At 55.1% G+C, this 19,905-nt stretch overlaps 1 protein-coding gene across 1 annotated transcript; it reads left to right on the top strand.

The window, feature by feature from the left end:
- Positions 1 to 11,299: 11,299 nt before the first annotated feature.
- LRRC10B (leucine rich repeat containing 10B) lies at positions 11,300 to 13,815 on the top strand. Its single transcript, XM_019655945.1, has one exon. It carries the CDS (start codon positions 11,626 to 11,628, stop codon positions 12,502 to 12,504), a length of 879 nt encoding a protein of 292 aa, XP_019511490.1. The 5' UTR covers positions 11,300 to 11,625; the 3' UTR covers positions 12,505 to 13,815.
- The last annotated feature ends 6,090 nt before the right edge of the window (positions 13,816 to 19,905 follow it).

Genomic DNA, 19,905 nt, shown 5'->3' with positions numbered 1-19,905 from the left:
CCTCCCCCTCTCCCATTATCCTGCACCCCGCTTCTAGGTCAAATGAGCTGGGGTGGCTTCACCACATCTCCTGAGCTGAGCTGCGGACCCCACCCAAGGGGAAGGGGCCAAGCAGCACCTCTGTGTTCCCTTAGCCCCTGTTTTCTCCTTTTTGGTCTCTCTCCAGGCAACCCATCCTGGCCTCCCCGTTTGGGTCCTCCCTGTGTGAGGACAGGGAGGCCCAGGGCTCAGGGTGGTAGGAAGGGGGTCTGGGAGGGGTCAACACCAAACCTGGGTGGTTCTGGAGTCCCTGCCTGGTGCAGGGCCTGGATGGCCCATCTCCCAGATGAAGAGACAGACGTGGAAAGGTGGAGCGACTCGCCCTAGGTCACCCAGCCAGTGAGGACTATGGGTGGGGTCCTGCTGGCGAGATGTGGAGAGGGAGCCCGGAGTGGCAGCAGCCTGGTGGGAGCGCGAGTACCCCCTAGTTTCCATCAGCTTCCTGACTGTTGCCTACCCACCGAGTTACTCCAGGGCAGGCCCCATGGGGGAGGGGAGGTGCGACAGACTTTGAATTAAATGGGAGAATGACCAGTTTGAGGCACTGAGGGAGGCGAGGTTGTGGGCAAGGACACAGAGGAGCGACCAGCCCAAGGCTTGGTCAGAGAAAGGGGCGGACAGGGAGTGCAGCTGAGAGCGGGCAGCTCCTTGTGGAAGGCGAGTTGGCCAGGTTTTCATGCTGAAGAAACCTTTCTCTGCCCCGCTCCTTGATTATGAAACTCAGCAGGGTCACAGACCATGTTCACAGCTGAAACTCCAAAGTCCAGAACAGTGCCTGGCACATGTGTAGGTCCTCAGTAAATATGAGCTGAATGAATGAATGCATGAATGAACGAACTGCGCCTGCCAGCAGGGGCACCAGATGTGGGCTTCTGGGAGTCGCCTGCCCTGGCCCCAGGATGGCAGTGAACCAGGCTCCCTGCATCTGTGCAGGCTGGCAGCTAAGACCCTGCTATGCCCCACCACCCTTGCCTGGAAGCCACAGCTGTGGCCCCTTGGGACCACCCTGATTTGCCCAAAGGCTACCCTGTCTCTCTCTGCATGTGCTCCCCTCACAGTGTGCCCAGCTTTTGACCAACCCCAACCAATCTCCCCTACAGTGTCCTGAGGGCCTCACTTTCCAACCTTGACCCCTGGTTGGCCCCAAGGCCAGGGTAGGGTCAGTGCTCCGCAGTCCTCTCTGCATTGCCAGGCAGGAGGGATGGACACTTCTCACTTTGTGGCTACTCAGGTTACTGAAACTCTGCCAAAAGGGCTGGCCTTTGCTGTCACTCTCGCTCTGTGCGATTATCAGGTGAGTGTGGACGCTGACAATGTGCCTTCATTGTCAGGATACCTGTCCCCTCAACCCTCTGAGAATTGAGTCTTCAGTCTGGTCCCAGTCAGCATCAGCCCGGCATTCTTTCCTCACCCGAGCCCAGGCTGTCAGCAGAGTGGAGCTATGCAGGCCTGAGCTCTAGAGCCAGACAGCCTGGCTTTGAATCCCAATTCTCCACACCTGGAGGCTGCCTCCCACTACCAGCTGTGGAGATCATCTGAGTATTCTGAGCTGAAGCTATTAATAAGAGCAGTACCCACCTTGTGGGCTAAATTAGATGGCATATAAAGTGCTTGGCTCACAAATAGTAGCTGCCTTGATGCTGGAACAGAGACCTAGTTAGGAGCAGGGATTTGGGCAAGTCCACACTGCAGACAGTTGCAGGGGCTGGCGTTTGTCTCCCCTGCTCGGCCCCGGACCCTTCTCTGGGAGCAGGCCCCCTCTTGTCCGGGAGAGCCTGTGGGGGCGATTCAACTGTACCGCCTTACCTGGAGGCCTAGGCTGCCTCTCAAGGGGGCCAGGCCCCATACCCTGTCCCTGAGGCCAACTTCTGCCTGGCTCTCCTGGAAGCTGCCTGTCTCTCGCCTCACCTGCAAACCAGGCTTTGGGCGTTCAGGCGAGTCACTCCTTCCAGCGGGTGCCAATGGTAGCTGCTGACAAAAGTTTCCTGCCCCTCCCCACAGATATTTTAGAAACCAATTCTGAGGTGTACAATGATGATGATTAACCTTTATTAAACCCCCACAGCCCGCCGGCTGCTGGGAATTTTCCGTGGGCCTTCAGCTTTTCAGTAAGAACACAAGGGGCCTCCCTCTGGGGGAAGTTTGGGGACACAGGTGGGTGCTGCGCTGACGGCATTGATGTGGGGGTGAGCCCCGAGGGCTGATGGGACAGCAGAACAGGAACAGATGTTGGGTGCCACACGATCGGGCCTCTCTTCTGACGCACGCAGGCATGTGTGAGGCTACTGCCCGCCATGGCACTATGGCAGCTGATGTTGACAGGCACCATCTGGCCTAGGTCACGCGGTGCATTCGGAGCCACCAGCTCATGGGCTTGACAGCGAGCCAGCTGGGAAAAGGCATCTGTCCGTGGGAACTGGAGGCCGGGGGTGGGGGTGGCGAGAAGCCCAGCGTGGGGAGGCTACATGTAGACAGATGGAGGGCCCGAAATTCGGAATCCGATCCCTAGTTTCCTCTCTGACCATCTGGGGGGCCACCCATTCCCAAGGAAATGTTCCCCGAACAGCCAAATATGCAAGGACAGAGGAGGAATCAGGCCCGGGAAACCGCCACCCAGGGCCTCTGTTCAAGGTCAGAGGAAGGTCTGTTGGGGCCTCCCAGGCATCCCAATAATCCTTGCTTCTCAAGACACTACTAGAGACAGGGCTCTACCAGTAAAGTTCTTTGAGTGGTAACGTAACGCTTGACCCTGGAAGGACCTTCGTGAGAACCAGGTCAATCTGAGTCAGAGAGATGGAGCAAACTCCCCAAGCCACCGGCTTAGTTCACTCATGCTTGGGCCTCTCTGCTCTGAGTACAGGCCTTTCCCATCGCATCACTGAACTGGGGCCTCTGGTGGGCAGAAGGGGCTTCTTTTCTCTTGCTGAAGGAAACATATGTGAATGTGAGCGTGTGCGTGTGTGTGCATGTGTGTGTGCGCGTGCGTGTCTTCAGAGGTCCCAGGTAAAGAGACCAGCCAGAAGGGCGTCTGTCTCGCTCGCCGTATCCTAAGAGAGAAACGTTGGGCGAGATGCTGAAGAACTCTGTTCAGAAAGCCTTTATGAGGCTGTGGGCCCAAGCAGCCTCCCTGTGCGCCCCATGACAAGGAGTGGTCCCTGCCCCTCCAGGTCCCTATGGTAAGAGCCTTGCAGCAGAGCTGCATTCTCCTGGTGGGTCCTGGCACCAGGGGCAGGAAGCAGGCGTTGAAGAGCATGGGTAAACTTATTTTGAGTACATATGGGGCATCTGGCAGTGTGAGGACTCCTGGGTATGACAGTGAAGGCTCTGGGGCCATGGGGCAGTGGTCCCTCCACTGTGATCATGGGACTCTCTTAATGCTCCTGGCTGAAGTCTGGCCATGTGGGCAGGCAGCAGTCAGGGAGAGCTCTTTGCAAGCTACAGCAACCAACTTTGGCTAATCTGAGGAGAAGAGGAATTGATTGAGAAGATTTCAGAGCTCGCAGAATCTTCAGGTAGACCTGAGAACAAAGCTTAGAGGCTACCACCCAGCCGAAAACCGGGCCAAAGGTCTCTGCCCATGGTGCCAGCATGGCTCCCCCACTGCTGGGCACCGGACGTGACCTCCGCGGCCACGCCCCCACCCATCCTCAGGAGGGATTCTGCACGATCCCTTCTGCTCTGCGTTTCTCATTCCCGATTCAAAATCAGGGGTGGGTGCTTCTGATAGGTGGCTCCCAAGTCACATGCCTGCACCCAACTTGCGAAGGAAGCTGGGGAGGTCAGTTCCCCATGTTTTCAGCTTCCACAGTAGGACTCGTGGGTTCTGTGTTGTAAGGCACTTGGAATTCTCCAACTTAGGAGAATGCTGGGCAGCCCAAAGAATTCGAGTGTCCTTCACACGTGGGTTCCCGTCAAGAAGGGAGTGAGCCCTTGTGGACTGCCTCCTGTGATCTAGTGCCTTACACACCTGGCAGCGACGCTACTGGCCCTTAAGGACCGTTGGTGATGTGGGAAAAGATGCCTTTCTTCAGCCCCAATAGTAGACCAATCTACGGGGTCCCTAATGCAAATGGGGCCCCTTGGACATGGTTCCGTTGTGCATCGCACCAGCCCATCTGCCTGCTCTCAGCCACACCTTGTTCCTTTTGGAGATGCAGAAACTTCTGGATGCTGCCCCTCATGACACAGGGCTGTGTAGAGGATTTAGCAGAGGGGCTAGCTCACCTTCCTTTTGACTCTGCTGAGGCTTCTCCAGAAAGGTGGGGGATGGGGGGCTTGTGGGAGGCCTGTTGTATCCTCAGGCCACACCTGGTAAGGCAGTGCAGGTCTCCTCTGCCATGGTGTCCCCTAAATATACCTGGGACTTTTTCATGCCACCCTCAGGCTCCGCCCAGACGGGTGAGCCGGGCACCCCTTTGCAGGTTGGCATCCACGTTTAGGAGTGCTGCTCTGCCCCTTCTCTCCCCGCTGCTAGATGAGCCTTTATCACCCTTTGGGTGGGATCGTGGCTTCTGTGATGACACACGCTTCCCCACTTCAGGGCTTACAGCAGCAGCTTCCTGCTCTTTAAGTTCAAAGCCAAGCTTTTGGGCCTACAAAAAAGATTTCGCTCTCAAAACCCCACTCTTGCAAGGCTATAGTTTCAGCTCTGGGTTTCAAAGCTTCTTTTGCAATTCAAAGCCAAGGATTTGATTCTTTGTTCTGAGTTTCCCTTGGAGAGTGGGAATATAGGAAGCCAATTGAACATCTGACTAGACGGGAACGGATGCCAGAATATTGTTTACAGGGGAGCATCAGTTAATATCTCGAAATGATAATACCTCGCTCCCTATCATCTCATTGATGCTTCGTCATAATCCTTCCAGGAGAGAGGGATTGCACCCTTTCCAGGGCCGGAACTGTGGTGAAGCGAGCGAGACACTCTCCCAGGCACAAAGTTTGAAGTGTCAAAAACTGAGTAATTCAGATAAAAGTTTAATGCGACCATTTAAAAAAACAAAATTAATGCAAAAGAGTCTATAATGAACAAAATATCAAAAATTTAAATACAGACAGGATTAGACTACTGACTTTTCCTTTTGCCACAGGCTCCAAAATAGCTCCTCAGAGGACTGGTACTGACTGATCCTGGTCTTTATTGCATTAAACCATTATCTATCTTGATGACTGAGTTTTTTGGCGCCTCCTTAAATTTTGTTTCTGAGGCAAGTGCCTTGCTCACTTCACCCTAGCCCCTTTCAGATTCATTCTTTAGGCGTGAGATCAAGGTTCAGAAAAGTTGAGTAACTCAAGTGGAACAGATGGCCCCAGGGAATCTATGGTAGAGAGGCTCTCTGTTTACATATTCAACACATATTTCTTAAATAGGTACAGTGCAGTAGGCCCGGGGTGAGAAGGTTCGACTTGAACTTGGCCACAGATCTAGGATGATATAAACTTACGGACAGCTACCAGCTACCAGCTGTGACCCCTATAGTCTCTTCCAGGACTCAGGAGCCATCATGCTCAGAGTCCATTTTGGGAATGTGGAGGTCTCCCAGAACCCATTAGGATGGTCAGGTTCCCGTCCATGGTATGGAGGTGTGTCCCCGGGCACCAAGTCAGCTTTACTTCCTTGGCCTCTGCTGTTCCAGGTGTCATGTTACTAGGAGGGATAGGGGAGGACTCTCAACTTTCAACAGACCAGGCAGGTCAGTCTCAGAGCTCTGGTTTCAGGGTGATGTGATCCCCAGGCTGTACCTGGGCTCTAGTTTCTAAGGGGGTTTGTGGAGCAGGGTGGCAGTGGCTAAGCTAGCCTCATGAGTTTGGTTGTCTAGTGATGGACTCTGGGCCACTGGTGGGCCAGACATTGCCTGGTATTTGCTAATAAGCAAACCCTGAGCCCAGACACAGCCTTAGATTACCCCTGGACTTGGGGGCCTCTTTGCTCTGCCTTCTTGAGCTTATTTTAGGGTTCCTAGGCTTGCCCTGTGGGTTCTAGGATGCCCCCAGTTTGGCAAGCACACTGGTCCCTGAGACCTGGGATCAAAATCTCCAACCGGGGCAGTCCTAGAAATCTTTTTGCTGTTTGCAGGATGGGGGCAAGCATTTGGGCATCCTGTGTAGTTTCTCTAATTTCCTCCAGCAGAGAGAGGCAATAAGCCATAGTAGAAGAAATCCAGGCTTTGCAACAAGATAGATTGGGTTCGAATCCTGGCTTTGGCCCTTTCCAGCTGTGTAACCTTGATGAAGCTACTTACCCTCTCTGAATCCATTTCCTCATCTGTAGAGCAGGGGAATTTACTACCTGCCTAGCAAAGCTGTGGTGAAAGGCAAATTAGATAACCTGTAGGTGCTCAGCTAATGATAACAATAATTATTGTGTAGAAGAGGACAAAGATGAGAGGGTTACGAGTTGCACAAACTGCTTCCCCCAACACACACACACACACACACACACACACACACACACACACACACACCCCTTTCTTGCAACTGCAGCCAAAGGGATATTGTTAAAATGTGCGTCAGATAATGTCACTCTTCTGTTCAAATTCCCTGAACGATCTCTCACTCCCAGTCAAAGCCAAAGCCTTCACAAAGGCCACGGGCCCTTGGTAGTCCACCCGCCGTTACTTTCTCTCTCTGACCTTTCCTTTGCTGTCCAGGCTGCTTGCTGCTCCGTGACGTCCAGGCACACTCCACTCCAGGGTCTCAGCACCGTCGCCCTGTCTCTTAGAATGCATTTCCACCAGACATCTGTCTGCATGGCTTGCTTCTTCTCCTCCTTCCCATCTTTGCTCAAATGCCATCCTGTCAATGAGGCCCCCTGGCAACTCCGTGTCAAACAGGGTGGGTCCTCAGTCCTCCTTTCTCTCTATTCCTTGCTTTATTTCCTCCACAGCCTGACCATCGCCTGGCACACTGTGAAATGCTTTTTGTTGATTTTCTCCCCTTACAGGATACAAGTCTCACAAAGGCAGAATTTTTTGATCTAATAATATGTTCCCATTCCTAGCAATCCTGAGTGCCTGGGCATACAAGTAGGGGCTTCATGTTTGCTGAATGAAGGCGAGGACTCAAGTTCTGAGGAGTGCAGGTAAGGGGAGTGGACCATGGCATGAAAGCCATAGTCACTTTCCTTTTTTGCCAAATGAGGGAGTTGGACTAGACCCCTGGTGACCACGAACCCATGGGAAGTGTGCACATCATTGGGTGAGTCCCTGCCTCCATGTCTTTTTCTGGGACAGGGGTTCCTAGCTTCCTGCAGACATTTAACAGAGCCTGTGATCTCCAAATGGAGCTAAGCACCCTCCCTGCTCTGACATTTCATGACTGACTCTAATAGGCTCAAATCTTTGATTCTAGAGACCTCTGATGCTAACATTCCATGATCTTATTCAAGTCTCAGCAGCCCCAGAGGTCCCGGCCCCAAAGAGGGGAGTGGGAACCAGAGGGTCCCAGGGTCAGCATTGTGTGGTGAGGACTGGGGAGGCCTGTGGGGACACGGGAGTGGAGACAAAGGATACTTCTATATTACATGTGTTGTTTTCTTCCATTTATGTAAAAGAAAATGGATTTAAAGCAAGTATGACAAAATATCTACAATTGTCAATGCTGGATACTGGGCACGGGGTGTTTATCACAGAGAGCTTTGTACTTTTCTGTATGTCAAAAATTTCTTTAGAAATATAGATTTGGAGGTGGGCAGGACAGTTACAGCTTATGATTAGGAATGGAGAGACTGAGGGACCAGGCAGAGGGGATGGCTGGCGTCTGGACTCATCCCAGGAGCTGTCAAACACACTGTTCTCCCTTGCCCCTCCTTCCCAGGTCTCAGTTTCCTGCCTTCCTGGGGGGTGGGGACAGGCTGAGAGGCCTCGTGCTGAGGGTGAAGCTAATTCATTAGTGATGCCTCAACAAGGACTGGGAGCCCGCGGTGCCAGCGTGATTCATCAACATGATTGCCCGCTGCCAGCCTGCGTGGGCCTGGAATGCTAGCACATTTTACCTGTACTCACTGAGAAGGACCTGGTGGGAGGCAAAGGTACAGAATCTACCCAGAGCAAGAAAAAGACTCAGAGAAAGAAGAGGGCTGGTCCCCTGTGCCCTTGAACCCAGAAAGCTCTGTCAGGCTGGTGCTGGAGTTGCAGGGCATATGTCACTCTTGCCCATTCAGGCAGAGCCCAGGAGGGCTGCCTGGCGCTGGAGTGCCAGCTCTAAGCATGTGGTGAGGGGGTGCTGGCTGGGCTTCCTCCTCCACAGCGAATGTTCCCTTGGGGGAACTGCTTGAGGGGCAGCAGGGGGTGGGGTGGGGGAGTTTATCCTTATCCTGTCAGCCTGGCAGGGTTTTCCTCAGCTTTCTGTCTGTGAGGTAGTGCTTCCAAGAAGTTCTCCCAAATGAGTAGAAGGGAGAGTGTTGAATTGGGGTTTAGGAGAGGTCTGAAAGGAGCTTAAAGCGCCTCTGGCTGGGGCTCAGAATCCTCCTACACCCCAGGTCTAGCAATCACTCTTTGCCTGGGTCCTCTACCTCATTCTGAAGTCCCATTTGCATCTTGTCAGTCTCCATCCATCCCAGGACAGGGGTCCGTGGCTAGTTCCTGGCTCAGGGCAATACCTGCCTCTGTGTCCCCTGTCACCTGTTCACTCCATGACACCCTTTGCCCAATTACAACAGCTATTGCTCTGCTCTTTTGATCCTTTATCATCTATCCCGGGGGTGCCAAAAAATGTATACACATTTTAAGCGATGTTAACCCTTTGGTCAACGTTGCTCAAGCAATAGTTCGCCATAATCAGAAGCATCCAGATGCTGATGGTAGCCACTTTGAGCACCTCTTGTAATTGCTGAAGTCAAATGTGACTTATATTCATCTTTTGTTATCGGTCTATATTAAATATTACAATTTTAGTACAGTTTTTTCCTTTCTTAAAATTTGTATACTTTTTTTGGCCATATATATATACATATATATACATATATATGGAGTATCTGAGCAGAAATCAGGAGCAAAAAAAAAAAAGTACAGTGAATGATTTCATTTATATGAAATTCAAGAACAAGTAAAACTGATCCATGATGATAGAGGTCAGGATCACAGGTGCCTCTGGGAGGTGGGATTGACTGAAAGAGGCACGAGGGAACTCAGTGATGGAAATACGTATTACATTGGTGTTCGCATTTGTCAAGTCATAATACTGTACACTTACAATCTATGCATTTCACTGTGTGTAAAGTTTGCCTCCATTTTTAATTTTTTTTAATTAATTTTTTTAGCTGAGCCATCCTGCTACCTGTTGGCAGCTCAGCGGCTGCTCAGCTCGGGCCGGGACTTGAACCGCTGTTGCTCAGAGCTCAAACTCTTGAGCGAGCTCCTAACCAACTGAGCCACTCGGCCAGCCCTGCCTCCATTTTTTAAAGTGTTAAAATTTTTCATTAAATACCTGCAATGTGCCAGACCCAGTGCCAGCAGGGAAGACATAGTTGCCTGCCCTGTGGAGCTTATATTACAAGGGATGTGGTTCTTATCTTGACATTGCATTGGCCACTGCTCTCAGTTCTTTTATTTTTTTTTAGATTTTTTATTGGGGAATTGGGGGAGGGGAGCAGCATTGATGAATTTGGGAAGGGGAACAGACAAGCTGCTGTCCTTTTGTTCTTCAGTCTAGTTGTGGAAGACGCGGCTTCACTGGCCCACGTTGGTGTTATCATTGTGCTCTTCCCAGCTGAGGCAGTCGGTCCCCGGCCATTGGACAGCCACTCATGGTAGCTCACGGCAGCCCACTGCAGTCCCACTGCAGCCTACGCTGTTGCCAGCAACTCAAGGCAGCCCAGCTCCAGGTGGAGCTGTTGTTCACCATCTTAGCTGTAGAGGGCGCAGCGTCACTGGCCCATGTGGGATCGGAACTGGCGGCCCTGCTGCTCAGAGCTCCGGTTCCCAAGCTAACTCTTAACCAACGAGCCACTCAGCCGGCCCCACTGCTCTCAGTTCTTGAGCTAGTCTCCCTCTCCACCTGCAGTGGGGATGGGAGTGGGGATGGGTCAGAGGGCAGGGTGCTGCCCAGAGGTGTGTTCCCTTCAGCCAGTTGCATGGTCACATGCAGGACAGAGGAGGCATGGAGCCTGCAGACTCCGCTCCCTGGCTATAACCTCTACTCACTGTGAAACCTTAAGCAAGTGCCTTATTCCTCTGGGGCCACTGTCTTCATCTTTCATATGGGACTAATAATGCCTTCCTTGTAGTTTTGGCATGAGAATTAGAGGTCCTGTCATTATTTCCACTTAATGGCGTGGTATATGGTTAAGAGCACAGGCTGGAAAGTCACACTGCCTGGGTTCAAATCCTGGCCACTCATCAGTCAGCAGGGTAAACTTGGGCAAGTCACCCAGCTCAAGTCAAACCTTTCAGAGCCCCCATTTCTCCATCTTTAAAACTGGGGTAACGAAGGTATCTACCCTATAGGCACGTCGCAAGAATTCAATGCAATGCTCTCAGTAGTGCTGGGCATACGTCAGGCTGGCAATAAATGGGAGCCAGTGTTTCTGCCAGGAGCTTTGGCAGGAGGGCTCTGAATGGGAGGGGAGAAGGCAGGGGCACAGGGCTGGGCTGTTGGTGGGAGCATGCGCAACAGAAAGAGCCATAGAATGAGAGTGGTCATCACTGGTGGTGCTCAAAGGCGCTCACGTGTCCCCATCCTCTGCCCAACTCAGGCACACAGACTTTGAGCATAGCAGGAGGGCGGTAGCAGGAGATAAGGGTGTGAGTACACTAACAAGGAACCTGTTGGGCAGTGAGGGTGTCCTGGGCATGGAGGGGGGCAGAACCAAGCCCTGAGTCGCCGAAAATCCTCCGATGTGACCCACCCTGAAATGGGCCAGAAAGTAACACTGTTCCGAGTTACAATCCTGAAGTGACTCTAACGGGGAGACTGGTCGCATGCCGCTGGACATAAGTGGCCGGCAGTGACCGCAACCCTCAGTCCCTCCTCGAGACCCACGTGTCCAGAGTCCTGGGTCGCGCGCCGGCGTTGTCTCGGTCCCTTCTAGGACTTGCCACTCTAGGCGCATGCGACAGCACACCAAACGGCTCGTTGTGACTGGAAGTGTGGACAGACGTAAGGTCTGTGTTGGCACAGAGCCTGGCTTGCGAAGAGCGGACCTTGGGTTCTTTTGGTTCGCACTGGCTCCAGGGCGGGTCCGTTGGGACCGCGGGGGGCGGGCCTGACAGTCCGGACCCCGCACCGGTAGCACCTTGGCCCCGCCCCGCCCCTCCCTCCCTCCGCCTCATTGGCAGTCGCACGCGCGTCGGGGGTTGCTAGGGCGACGGGTCGCTTAGCGCTCGTCGGCGCAAAACCGAGCCAGTCGGCCACTGGCGGAGGGAGCTGGGGGAGGCCCGAGGAAGTGCAGCTGAGAGCGGCGCGCGGCGGCCGGGCTCCAAGCGGGAGCCTCCTCCCGGATCCGCACGGCCCCCCTCCCGGCGCAGGGGCAGGCCGGGGCGGGGGGCCCCGGAGCCGGCGCGGCCTCGGCCCCGTCGGGGGGAGACCAGGGGGCCGCCAGGTCGGAGCAATGTCGGGCGGCGGCGGCGGCCCCGGTTGGGGCCCGTGACCATGGGCATCGCCGAGTCCACTCTGGACGAGCTGCCGTCGGACGCGGAGGAGCAGCTGCGTCACGGTGAGCAGCAGCTGGAGCTGAGCGGGAAGCGGTTACGGCGGCTGCCCAGCGCGGTTTGTGCGCTCAGCCGCCTGGAGAAGCTGTACGTGAGCGGCACGGGGCTGCGTGAGCTGCCGGAGGAGATCGAGGAGCTACGCGAGCTACGCATCCTGGCACTCGACTTCAACAAACTCGAGCGCTTGCCCGACGGCCTGTGTCGCCTGCCGCGCCTCACTCGCCTCTACCTGGGCGGCAACCGGCTGCTGGCGCTGCCCAACGACTTCGCGCAGCTGCAGAGCCTGCGCTGCCTCTGGATCGAGGGCAACTTCCTGCGGCGCTTCCCGCGGCCGCTGCTGCGCCTGGTGGCGCTGCAGTCGCTACAGATGGGCGACAACCGGCTGCGCGCGCTGCCCGCCGAGCTGCCGCGCATGACGGGCCTGCGTGGCCTCTGGCTCTACGGCAACCGCTTCGAGGAGTTCCCGCCCGCGCTGCTGCGCATGGGCCGCCTGCACATCCTCGACCTGGACCGCAACCGCCTGGGCGGCTTCCCGGATCTGCAGCCGCTGCGCTCCCTGCGCGTCTTCTCCTACGACCACAACCCGGTTACTGGGCCCCCGCGCGTCGCCGACACTGTCTTCCTCGTGGGCGAGGGCGCCGTCGAGCGCATGGCGGAGCGCGACGAGCCCATCCCCCGGCCTCCACCTCGGCGCCCGGTCCGGGCCTTTGAGAACGAGGAGGAAGAAGACCTGCTCATAGGGGGCGGTGGCTCCAGGGCTCTGGGCCCCCCTGAGGGCAGCCTCCGCGCCCTGGATGCCGCTCCAGGGCTGGGCACCTGAGCCTGTGCTCTGGGGTGATGGGTTCCGGCCACTCTGGGAGGAGGGGCTCTGGGAAGGTCTGTGGGAGCGCTGGGCAGAGGAGGGACGGCTTCGGGTGTCCTGGAGGCCGTCTTTAGGTATTCCTGGGTAGTAAGAAGACTGCCTCCTGGATGGTTTCTGGGCATTCATCAGACCAAGAAGTCTTGGCTCTATCCAGTCCCCTGTATCTCTGTCCTGTTCCTGATAGCATCACTGACAGCACGATAGTGGTGCCGGCTTCCCCCTGAACCAGGGTCACCGCTGTCTGTGCAGTCATCACCTTGGCCGGGCCTGGATGCCTAAGATGCCCACCAACCTCCCTCCTGGAGTTTGGATCTCCTAGACCCTCCTTTTCTGGTGCAGGAGCTGCTACCTCTGGGTGGACCGCATGCCTCTGTGAGTCAGGACTGCTCTTGGAGGAGGGCCTGGCCCAGCAGTCGGGGCTTGGAGGGGCCGGTGCTCAGGACAGAAGTGAGAAACTGGGATTGGGGCCCTAACACCGCAGCTGCCCTTGCCCTTCCGGGGCTCATTGTATATACCTCCCTCCCCCGGGCACCCTAAAGTTTGTGTGGGGAAAGGGGGCTTAGGAGGCAGGGTCTCCGCCTCTGTCTTTTATTCAGTCTCTTCCAGCTTGTGCCTGGAATCTTGCTGGGAAAGGCTCTGCTTCCCTTCCCCACAACCTGAACCTTCCAACTGTCAATTTTGAAAAGAAGCCACTGTGCCTCTAGGCCTCCTGCACTGAAGAGAGAGGCTCTCTGCTCTGGGAGGCTGCCCCAGTGCCTCTCCCACTGCCTGCACTCTCCATTCCCTTAAATGGGCACAGTCAGGGTGGCTGGCACGGCATGGGGCATGGGACGAGCACTGTGCCTCCACTCTGTCACCAGGGACAGCCTCAAGGGGGTGAGGAGTGGAGTCTTGCTCTGCAATTCCCAGGGCCAGATCTTTCCCATCCAAGCAATAATGGGAGGAGGGGGCCAGGGCCGGGGACACTCAGGGACACTGTCGGGCAGTTGCTCCACATGATAGTGTTTTCTTTAGGAAGAAAAAAAAAACCTAGCTGTAAACATAAATTACATTTCTTGGAGAAAGAATGTGCATTTCCCACATGCCTGTTTATTTATAAGCCCTGGGAGCACTGGGTCCCATTGCTGTGGGGACCCTGGGCTCCCTCTGGCACTGGCCTCTGTCTGTGTGCCCCAGCTCTGCATTAAACTGGCCCAGCCAACTGTTATGTTCTGTCTGGGGACGAAGCACTTGTCCTCAGTCACAAATGGCTTTGGCTGTTCAACGCTGGTCTCGGGTCTTGTTGTATCTTACTCTCTGCCTCCCAGTCTCCCACTGCACCCCACTTCCTTGGTCTTTTCCAGCTTAATTTTCAGGTCCCTGACTCAATATATTTTTGAATCTCCCTCAAGCTGGGCTGAACTTTCTCTATTCCTTCACTGGTACTGACCCCCCCCTCCTTCCCCTCTGTAACTGTATTCTTTCCTCCCTCTGTTTTCTTCTGTCTCTCCTTCTTCATCTCTTTTTATTCAGTTATAGGATTGCTTTCTCCCCTCATTGTTCAGGAAAATAAAATCAAATATTTCAAGAAAGTAAGAAAATTGTAAAGCCTCCAGCCTAGAGGCCCATCTCCCCTGAGACGATGCTGCCAGGTCACCATTACCATGGCAACAGGGCTGATGTCATACAAGGCCCAAAGGTCATGCCTGGCCCATCAGCTCTGCTTGCCATTGGGCTGAGCCTGGGTTAGGAGAAGGCTGGGGATGGTCTGGAGGAGTTAGCTTGCAAATGAGAGAGAAGGCCTTCAAATGGACAGAAAGAGCTGGTGGGTGGGGAATATTGGAGGCAGCTTCTTTCTTTAGGGGGAACAGGGGTCTGGGGTTGCTGCAGACTTTGTCCCTCTCAGGGCTCCTCAGGTGCCCATACTTCCCCTGTCATAGCTCCATCAGGGCCAGTGGGCCTTCCTGTGTTCTGGGAACTTGGAGGAAGGAACTGAGATCTCAGATCACTCGGGATAGGAGTGGCAGCAGGCCAGAGACTGTCCTCTGACTCCATGACTCATGCCATGGCATAGGGAAATACCTCTGGTCCTGGAATGAGAAGGCATGGGTTCCAGTCCTAGTTCTGTTTTTGACTGACTGACCTTAAGTCATGGCCCCCTGGGCCTCAGTTTCTCCATTTGCACACATGGAGTTGGATTTATTTAGCTCTGATGTTGCAACTCAGAATTCTGTGCACCTCACATGTGTCCACCTTCCCTGCATGCAAATCTCAGATGGGCGGCGGGGGGGATTAGCTGCAGGGGGAGCCATGGTCACCCTGGAATAACTGCTGGCACTGCCAGCCCAGGTGTCCTTCCTGTCTCTGGTCTGTTTCCCTAAACCTCTTCCCTACTGCATTTGCCCAAGGACTCTAGGTCAGGGCAAAGGCCCCGTGATGAGTCCCCCGGACCATCCTGATGCCTGGGTCCTGGCTTTGCTGCTTGCTTGCTCTCCACCATCAGGAGCCAGTTCTTTCTGGAAGTTAGTTTGCTTAAAGTGGTGCTAATGCCTGGCTTGAGAGCACTATTGAGGGGCTCTGTCTCCATGCAGCTATGCGGGACACCAGGGTAGGAAGAGGACTGTTGCCAGGTACAGCTGGGCATCACAGCTCCCCTAGGTGGTAAAGAGATCACTGTATTACGAGGCCTAGCCCACCCCCCACCTAACTGCCTGTGACTTCTCACTTGGTCTTGGGGAGCGGGAAAGAGAGGAGATAATTTTGGAGGGGACTTTGTAGCAATGCCACACACAGCTGTTCCTTGAGCTGTGTGGGGGCAGTCAGTGGGGTGTGGGCCATGGGGGAGTTGGGCAGGAGAGCCCTGGAAGAGTTGTATTTGTGCCAGTCAGAAGATAGGAGCTGGAAGGCCGGCAGTGGGTCCTGGGAGGACCGGGGCAGAGGCTGCAGCAGTGTAAGAAACAGGCCCAGGGAGGGAGAGACTTGCCTATAGTACGAGGCCGCCTAACCCAGTGCTCGACCCACGCTGAGGGAGGTCACCTCTGCCCTTGGCTGGCGGTGGTCTGGGTGTGGTGGTTGTAAGCTGCTCTCCCTCCTGGAGCCTGGCCAGCAGAGCAGCAGAGATGGGAGGTGGGGATTGGGTCCTTTCCTAGCTTTATTACCGCAATCTCCCTCTTCCTGCCCGCCCTCAGGGGCTTGGGAAAGGAACAGGGTGCTGATGAGCCAGAGCCCCTGCCCAGAAGCGCCTCCCTGCCCCCAAAGCCCCTGCATGGGCTTGCTCAGCCATCTGTCCCAAAGCTTCCTTCAGACGCCTGGGTACTCTTGTTCTGAGCATGGACGTTTATTAGCACAGCCAGGTGTGCCACACAGAACATGTATTCAGACAGGGATCCCTGCCCAGGGGGGCTCACAATCTAAACGAGACACAACACATACACACAGGACACAAACACAGGGTGGGTGGCATCTTCGAGGGACACAGATGGTCAGGGGAGCCACGGGCTGGGGCATACAGTGTGTTCAAGCATCGTCCTTCTGGGTGTCTTTGTGGGGGAGGGAGAGGAGAGCAGGACATAGCCCAGGATGGCCTTCGAGGAAGCAGTGGGGTCCAGGAGGGACTTGCAGGAGGAAGAGAACCCCAGAGGGCAGTGGTCTCAGGCACAGGGAGGGCGGGCAAGTTTCTCAGTGTAGTCTTGGATGAAGAGAGACCCAACGAAGTGAAGGCAGAAGAACGAGGCAAAAAGTCCAGGAGGAGACCCTGAGCCCATGGCAAGAGGCTGTCACCTCTGCCAAGCCGAGCTGTCCCTGCTTTCAGGCCGAGTTTTCCAGAGCCATTTTCCCAGAGAAAGCCTGAAGAGGGGTTCTGGCAAGGGGGGTTACTCTTGAGGCTACTTACCTGACCCTAGGACTCTCTCCAATCTCTGGGAACAGAGATCAGAAGACAAAAGAACCACCTTTTAACAGGAACTTTAAATGAGGTTGTCAGAAATCGATGGGGCAGGAAGGGGGAGGATGGGCCGCTTCAGGTGGGGGTACTTAGTGCAGCTCGAGGAGGCAGCTGCCGGCCAGGTGCTGGGGAGGAGGAGGCGCGATGGCCCCCCTCACTCTGGAGTGGGGCAGGAGCCAGCAGGTGACACGTGACAACGGAGGGGCACTCGTTGCCTTTGTGCCTATGACGGAGGTAGCACCTTCCTTCTGAAGTACCCTGAGAGCTGCCAGGCCTCAGCTTCCCCTGGCGGTGTATGGGGGTGCATGGGGGAGGGGCTGGGACGGTTATTGCTCCTTTGCGTCTGAGGGAACTGAGGCCTGAAGAAGGACATAGCTTACCCCAGGCCACAGTGGCTGGAGAAGGAAGACACGGGGGCTCAGTTCTCTCGGGCTGGGGCTGGCCATGGGCCTTTTGGATTTGGAGAGTTTTCTAATCCTAAAGGATTAAGCCCAAAAAGGATAGAGAAGCCACAGGCCCAACCAACAGAGCTAGAGCTCTGCTGGGACCAGGAAGGAGGGGGAGACGCTGACCTGAAACCATGGTGGTCCAGCCCTAGTTCAGGTGGTGGTGGATGGCGGAGGGTCCCCCTTTGTTTTGTCTGGCTTGCCTTGGAGGGTGGGAAGGGTACCCCTGGGCACTGAGGGAGGGGATGTTGGTGTGAGTGAACTACAGGGGTACCCCTCAGACCTCAAGGAGACTCCATTCCCAACAAACCTTGCTTCAGGCCTGACGCGGGAGGTGTGGCTGCCCCCTTGCTTTCTGGGCAGCTGGTGGGTGTATATTCTAGATCTGAGGACAGGCTGGAAGGGCCTCATCACCAGTGAAGACAAGTCTCCAGGGTGACGAGTTGAAGGGAGATTCCACCCCAGGCTCCCCTCACCCAACTGCTTCTTCCCCTGGGAGGTAAAGGAGGGCTGGGACCCACGGAGGAAACAGCCAAGGCCCTACTTTTCCACGATCCTTTATTAATCAGAATGGGCCTCGCCACAAAAAGCAGGGCCCATTCCCACAAAAATATGATTTTGCAAAGAGGAAATCTTGCTGGCTTAGAGGGTGCGTGTGGTGGAAAATTTTTGTATGGTTCTTTTTTCCTTTTTTTTTTTTTTCTTCAGTTTTTCTTCATTTCTCTTTGCTGCAAATTTTTTTTGTGACAGTGGGTTTTTGTTTTTTGTTTTTTTTATAAAACACTTGCGCTCAAGGACTCAAACACAATACAAACAATGGCCACCAACCCCCACCCCTGGGGCCCCAGCCAGGCTGGGGGCTTTGGGGCCCCCGCTTGGCTTTTTTGTGGCTGTTTTCCTGGCGTTTGGCGCCGGTGGGCAGATGCGGGCTCCGGGGGCAGGTGGAATTTGTACAGCAGTTCCGTGGGGACATGGTCACAAGAAAGGATACCTGAACAAGATAACAACTAAGTCTAGGGCGCCCACAAAAACGGCAGATGACGCTCATGAAGGGACCTGGGACACAGTGGAGAAGAGACAGATAGGCCCAGGCCGGCCTTGGCTATCCCTGGAGGCTCTGTGGGGGGAGGGGCAGGTGGGCCTTGCTTTCAGGCTACAGTAATAATACTTTGCTCGCGGGTAGCACCTTCAGTTCTCCTGCCTTGACCCCTAGGTCAGGTGACGGCGGCCTCACAACCTCCCCTATGAGGTAGGTGAAGTATTATTACCATCATTTTACTGATGGGGAAACTGAGGCCCCGGAAGTGTGGGTGATTTGCCCAAGGTCCTGGGATGGTGGCAGGGCTCCGGTGCCCTCCCCCACCCTCAAGTTCCCCCATTCCCTGTTCTCCTATAGGCCTAGACCTCCCCCGCCCTCACCCCGTACCACCTGCCTCCTCCCGTGCCAGCCCACCCGGCCTTCGGCCCACCATTTGCCGCCCCTCCCCCATGTGCCGTGTGCGCATCTGGGGGCTGCGGAACCCTAGGAGGGTTACACTAACGTGCCTGGGTGGGGTCAGACTGGGAACAGACGCGGCCTGGAGATGCTCTGCATATGATTGGCTAAGAGTCCCATGGGCGGGGCTCGGAGAAAAAAGGGACGCAGTTACCCCGCCCACTCTTTACAACTCGGTTCTATCCCTGGGGCTCTTCAGCAGGCGAGGGGCCCTGGGACGGGCTCGCTCACTCGCCTGCGTTCCGCGGGGTGGAGGTGCAACAGGGCGCCCTCCGCCTCTCGAGACATCACCCTCTTTTGCTTCCCCAACAGCTTCCGAAGTCTCTGCCCTCCTGTCCCCGCCGGGGTCTGGTCCCCAGCCCGCCCAATAAGGACGGTGCAGTTGGGGCAGACCCCCATATTAAGCAAAGCTACAATAGAGAAAAATTTGGATTTACAAGGAATGTGGGTGACTGTTTGCTGTACATTAGCACTTTTCACTCTACAAAATAATTCACCTACTTTGTGAATTCCTCCAGATCCTAGGGGGAAAGGTGGGGATGGAGGTGTGAGATTCAATGTAAGAAAATTTAAATTTTGATACGGGCAAAAATGTGACCCATCTACTGTATAGAGCAGAATGCTCAGCTCAAAGGGGAAGCCTACTGAAGGAAAATGGTTCCTAAATCTATGCTTTTGTCATGCTCTGTAAATGGGGACCAGGGTCTCCTTTCCTGGGGTGTCAACACCATCTGGGGTAGAACTGAGCTCCGAGACCGCGGTCACAGACTGCGGTCTCCCGGCGCCACCTGGCGGTGTATGCCTGGAATGTCAGGCCCAGGCTCTAGGACCTCGGGATTCGAGGCTGTCACCAGCTGTCTTGTATCAATATCAGGACTCGCGTGGGGATGAGCAGGCTTAATCAGGGATCATCCCGAAATCTGCTGTCTCCAAGGGGAAGCCAGTTCTAGTCTCTGCCGCAGCTGAGGCGGAGAGACCACAGCTTTTTTGTGAGGGGCAACCTCATAACTCACAGAATCCTGGCATTTTCCCTGCTTCCTCTGCCTGAACTGAGAGGGACAGGGGCTGCTCTGAGACCAGGAGCAGTGGGGAAGATGAGAAGACATTCCTGGAGAAGGTCGGGTGATGCAAGATCAGAGACCACGCAGGGAATGAAAAGGGACGGTCTGCAAGCCTGGAGGATGGAGGGGTGGCGGAGTGTGTGGGGAGAGGGAGGCCTGCAGACAGGGAGACATGAGGAAGCTGAGAATCATGGAGACCAGTGCCAACACGGCTGGGATATGAGATCTGGGAAGGATGAGGGTGTTAGGGGAGAGAGCTAGTGGGGGTTTGGGACCCCGAGAAGGAAGGGAGCAGGTGACTCCTTGTGGAATGTGATGCACACAGTAGGTGCCTAAAAGGTGTGGAACAATGTCCAAGAGATGAAATTGCTGGGGAAGGAGCTACTGGGGGAGAACTGGCGGCAGAGAGGGGGCCTGGGGGGCGAGGGGAGACAG

The sequence above is a fragment of the Hipposideros armiger genome, unplaced genomic scaffold (genome assembly GCF_001890085.2).
Source record: "Hipposideros armiger isolate ML-2016 unplaced genomic scaffold, ASM189008v1 scaffold_253, whole genome shotgun sequence".
Lineage (NCBI taxonomy): Eukaryota > Metazoa > Chordata > Mammalia > Chiroptera > Hipposideridae > Hipposideros > Hipposideros armiger.
The sequence above is the reverse complement of the archived record's forward strand: the minus strand, read 5'-3'. Positions and strand labels throughout refer to the sequence as shown.

Bases quoted from the DNA above. Each gene is read 5' to 3' on its own strand.
- LRRC10B (XM_019655945.1), top strand. From the start codon at position 11,626: ATGGGCATCGCCGAGTCCACTCTGGACGAGCTGCCGTCGGACGCGGAG.